This window comes from Sinocyclocheilus rhinocerous, unplaced genomic scaffold, assembly GCF_001515625.1.
Source record: "Sinocyclocheilus rhinocerous isolate Xijiao unplaced genomic scaffold, SAMN03320098_v1.1 scaffold4129, whole genome shotgun sequence".
NCBI classification, from domain to species: Eukaryota; Metazoa; Chordata; class Actinopteri; order Cypriniformes; family Cyprinidae; genus Sinocyclocheilus; species Sinocyclocheilus rhinocerous.
This window is the reverse complement of record NW_015646383.1, coordinates 21,787-27,113: the sequence shown is the minus strand read 5'-3', so window position 1 is coordinate 27,113 and position 5,327 is coordinate 21,787. Positions and strand designations below refer to the sequence as shown.

Sequence of the window (5,327 nt, the reverse complement as noted above, 5' to 3'; positions counted from 1 at the left end):
TCTATCTTTCTGTCGCTCGGCTCGGCTAATGTCCGTCCTGTGCACTGAACTCTCTCTCCTCCACCCCTTACTGCTGATTGGCTACAAGTTTGTTTTGCTATTCGGCCCGAATCAGTTTTCTAAAGCGTTTTTGAAAAATCGCTTACCCCACCTTTAAATCGTTTAATATTTCTGTATTCAAAGCTCTATATTTAAAACATTAATATCATGGCATTGGTATTATGAAATGCATTAATGCCACTTCTGAGCCTTGTCAGATAATCTGTAAATATTCCTTAATGCCACATTTGTGCTCTTCTGTGCCGTGCAAAAATGAATTGTTGTTGCTGATTTCATTTAAAGGCAGAGTAAGTGATTGGTGATTTCAAATATCAACATTGGCTACCAGAAATCACTTACTCTGCCTTTAAATGGTAACTTATTCTTCCTGATTGTATCTTATTATTTTAATTTATTGTTTAATTAAAAATGAAAAAAAAAAAATCAAAAATTGATTGAAGTTAATACATCTATTTTTTTGGCACAAAAGATTTCATTTTTAATTAAACAATAAATTAAAATAATAATATATTTTTTTTTTTATTATTAAACACAAGGTGTCATTAATTTTGCTTAAATTATAACATGCAAATTCACACACAGCGTATCTTTAATTTGGCCATAATTGCAGGTGCTTGTCTTAATATCCAAGAAGGTTTAGAGAAAATATGAAATAAGTTTAATGTTATTATAGATTATAATGGGTTTTATAATTAAATACATCCAAAAGGTCATCTAAAATTACCCACCCACCCTCCAAGCTAGAGTCCCCCTGGTGAATTTTGACCATTGGTGAATTTGACCAATAATAAAAACAAGTTTTCAAGCAGCTAGGCTACTGATTGTCTTTTCTTTCCAAGACACCAACAAAAACACTACAGTACTTTTATAAACAACTGTTTGTCACTATGCACTGCAAAATTGAGGCCAGTGAGGTCACTGTTTACATCACCTGATTTTGAGATCCTAATTTAATTTAACATTTAACAGCTTTTAAAATAGTATACACTTATTATGATCATGTGAACCTCTGAAATGATCACATTTATACTGAGAAAACCTGATGTTAGGTAAAAGGCATCTAACTCTATTTAGATACATTTTAGATGTGTAAATAGCATTCTTTTTAGCATTTTATTTTACACAAATTATTATTCTCCATTTTCAATAAAAATAATTTTTGTATTGGTCTAATTTGAATTGGAAAATACTGATTACCCCTTGGCAAACTGCTATTCAAACTAATTTTAACATAGTGCATGTTTATACTTCTGGAAAGTAAGCAGATTGCGCCACCTGTCGGTGAAACAGCTCGGGATGTCACGGGATGGGACGTCTCATTTTGTGAGTGAAATTGGTTAGTTACACTGGGTGTATTAAAAAGACATGAAATTATGATTACATTAAATAAGACCCTGCTGTTATGCTGCACGAAATACGTGAATTTATGAAAGTCAGCGGAACTGAAGGAGTTAAAAATGTTTTGAACAACAAACCCCATGAACCTTTGCGTATCCACGTGATTCCAGACTTCCGGTTGGCTGTGCGTTGTTAGCGGTCGCGATTGTCGGTTGCCAGGGTGAGGATGGATCACACCTCTTTAACTGAGAGATAAACTCACGTAGTATCTCTCTTAAACACATCTGTCATATCTACACACACAGGCAACGACTAACACGGAGGAGTGCCATCACAACGGGTGAGTTTGCAGTGCAAAATAGCGTGGAAGATCTTGTGAATGAGCATAACATTTACAGTCAACCCACAAGAGACAAGTAAAAACACATTTCAGATTAATAATGGTGAATAATAATCAATGACGCAACTCTAGTGGCTTATTAAACGTCTTTATGTTGCAGTACTAATACATAACCCTGAGGGTTGACAGATAATGCTGGTAATTTTTAAATGCAGTCTCGGAGCATTCGTAAATTCGTGTTTCTATTAACATTTTATGTTTATAGGTTGATTTCTGCCCCTATGTTAATTCACACGTGTTCAGCTTATTGAGTGACCTTGAGGAGCATCTTAACTCCTTGTGTCCTCTGTAGATCCACATTTACTAATGCTTCTTAAACCAGATTACTGACAGAGGTCTGTTTTGTGAACCTTTACTCTGTTTCCCATATGGAACGCTGTTTACGTTTGGCCTCATGTATTTGTGCATATGTATAATGTATTGGGATTTACGTTAAATTCCAGTGTAGTGGTGTTAGCTGTGTGTTTTCTGTGTGCTGTTTATAGGTATTTTTGGCAGAATGGATTGACTTGAATGATGTGACAATCTTTAGCCTTAACCTAAAGTGCTGCCCTGCGCTGGTCAAAAGTCTCCTTTTATGTGAGGGTCTTTTTATGAAAGTGAATATCATGCAGTCTTTGAAGAACATGAACAAAAACACTGAACATATTTTCCCCCCAGTTTGCATTACTGTGTGTGTTCATGTTAAAATATACACACATCTCCAATCTGTTCAGAACAGTTTAGAATCTATTTAGAACCATGCTAATTACTAACTAAACTAAATACATGAATACATCTTAATGGTCCTGACACAGGCTTAATATTCTATGTCATATTTTCTTTTGATTTTGGGGTTACATAATTTGTGTTAAGTTTACAATTTGCATGAAGCTATTTTTAAAGAGCAGTTTATTTTTTACTATATTTGTTATTGCAGGACAAATTAAGATCTCATCATCAGTCTCCTATGTTCAGTTATTGGTTATTGCTCATTACTTTACTACAAAATTAAAATGGGCAGTTTGCTCGGCCTGTAAATCCCATTGGCTGCTATTTGATGGATGGAGAGCAGTTCTAGTCACAAAAGCGTGGCCATGATGCAAGATCTTGTTGATATCTCACTGGTGTGTGTAATCTTGTATTTTGACTGGCTCATTTGCCCCATAAGACTGTATACTTTAAAAAAAATAAATGTTAAACATGATCCCCTATCATGCTAACAGAACAATGTAGATTTACAGGAACAGCAATTAAATGAATTGATAATTGGTACTTTTGCAATTACCTCTTTATCAGGTATGTGTTCATTTGTTGTAGTGTTCTTTCCCATGCAGCAATAATGCAGGAACACATGAGATGGCATTTCTCAAATATCCAGTTAAAGTCTAAAATACAACACTGTCTGAGAAGGTTCACTGCACTCACACAATAGTTTTATTTGTAAATGTTTGATTGATGTATAGTGTTTAATTTTAGAGATCTCATTAATTGACTACATGGGTAGTTGTCCTGTGGTGTGACATGCTGTACTCCATTAGACATAAAAATTAGACATGAAGACATTTACTGTTCATGAAGCTTTCATGATCTTATATTAACTGAGAGACTACATGGAGTACTTAATAAAAGGCAAAAAGGTGATCAAATAATAAAAACGTAAAATAATTAATGACCATTTGTTTTATACATTAGTATCAATATTATAGTTATAGTATTTGGAATCTTTAATCAAAATGTCATAACTTGTTTGATTAGTAAAGTTGGTCACAACTTCTGTTGTATGGAGACTATACACTTTTTTAAAAAAGGTCAATGGATAAGTTTTTTTTTTTTAACTCAGTTAACAAGCAAACTATATGCAAACTGTGCACATATATTTTTCTAAATAATTATGTGAATAATTGTTTTTCAAATTAATGTGCCATCAGTAATATATGGATAATAAATATATGGATTAATGTCAATTAAATTACATTTAAGCAACATGATACAGTACTGTTACTCAGTAGACACAGTAAACAGCATTGTGTTCTATTTTCTGTATTTGTTTTCAGTGCCAGTAGTGGGATGGAGTGGCGTTCACTGCTTGACTTCTCTTAAGCTCATCAGGACAGATATGATCAGGTGATCTGAAAGGAGAGACGTCCGTCTGTCAGTACTGTTTCTTTGGGTGAGAGTGAAGATGAACCGTTACACAACACTCAAGCAGCTAGGTGATGGGACCTACGGCAGTGTTCTGATGGGGAAAAGCAATGAGTCTGGAGAGCTAGTGGCCATCAAAAGGTGCGTCAAACAATTAGGCTGTGTCCAAAACCAAAGGCATCTGTCTTGCTCTTCAGCTCATCAGTGCCTTAGTAGTCACTTTGACTTTGTATCAAGAAACCTTCTAAAGAAACTTAGGCTTCCATGGCACAATAATATCTGATGATATTGCGCAAATTCTTTAGAATGCTTGTCAATTCAAATAATCATGCAGTCTTTAGACAGATTAAAGTCAGATTAATTACTATTTTAAACTGCTTCATCAGCCACCAAACTGCATGCACAGGGTTGTTGGATATCATAGGTAATAAAGGATACATCTGTGTTGCCTTCAAAAATCCACCAGATTAAGGCATTTAGTAGACAAGATGTTATGCTATTGGATTTGGACATATCTTAATGCATTGTGCAGATAATGCTGCATATGTTGTATTTAAGGTAAAAAATTGGCTACATTAACTTATAACACATTCACTGTTGCATGTTATTCAAAATAAAATTTGAAACTTTTATCAAAATGTAGTAACTTCCTCAGCCACTAAAACATCTTTTTATTCTTAGGGCCTGTTTACACCTGGTCACGTCATGCGTTTTTTTCTGATCGGATAGCTATCCGATCGTGAAAAGACCAGGTGTAAATGCCCTCCGAAACGCATTCGAGACGGATATAAATCCGATCGCTCAAACCACTTCAGGAGGTGGTCTGGTCCGCATTCCAGACGAAACTGGACAAGTGTAAATGCATCTGGTTGTTGAAACCACATATGTAAATTTTACTCAAAAAGAAAAAAAAAAAATCAAAAATTGATTGAAGTTAATACATCTATTTTTTTGGCACAAAAGATGACATACATTTAATAAAGTTAGAAAAATAGCATCCCAAAGGTAAAAAAAACAAAAACCTTAAGGAGTCAAATATCGCCTTATAATGGGAAGGTTAATTTCTGTCATTGACCAAAAGGTGTTCCTAATTTTTTATTTATTTTTTTTAAATAAATGTAAGCATAGAGTCCTTAAGAATGTAATGTTACCTTTTAAAAACTAACTGCAAACGTTTACGCAAATGGATTGGAAACTATTAAATATAATCTACAAATCATGCAATTCTGTACCACTAGCCGCGAATGAAACTGAAAGTAAGACGCAGACGCTCAACACACAATCATCCTCATTAAAAGTAGTGTGACTAACCTATTTTTCCAGTGCTGATGCCGCGCGCTCTCCTATTGCGGTCTTTGATCTTGAAATGAGCTGATAATTAATAAAATGCAGCGCTTATCTTTTG

The 5,327-nt window shown here is 34.4% G+C and overlaps 1 protein-coding gene across 1 annotated transcript in view; it reads left to right on the top strand.

Annotated features, from left to right (window-relative positions):
- Positions 1 to 1,578: 1,578 nt before the first annotated feature.
- Positions 1,579 to 5,327, top strand: part of LOC107707734 (serine/threonine-protein kinase MAK-like) — a gene marked incomplete at its 3' end in the record, with an annotated part of 25,463 nt that continues 21,714 nt past the window's right edge. Inside the window, exons 1-2 of the mRNA XM_016511823.1 lie at positions 1,579 to 1,738; positions 3,835 to 4,063. Of these exons, the coding sequence (XP_016367309.1) occupies positions 3,963 to 4,063 (101 nt within the window). The remainder of the gene's footprint in view (positions 1,739 to 3,834; positions 4,064 to 5,327) is intronic.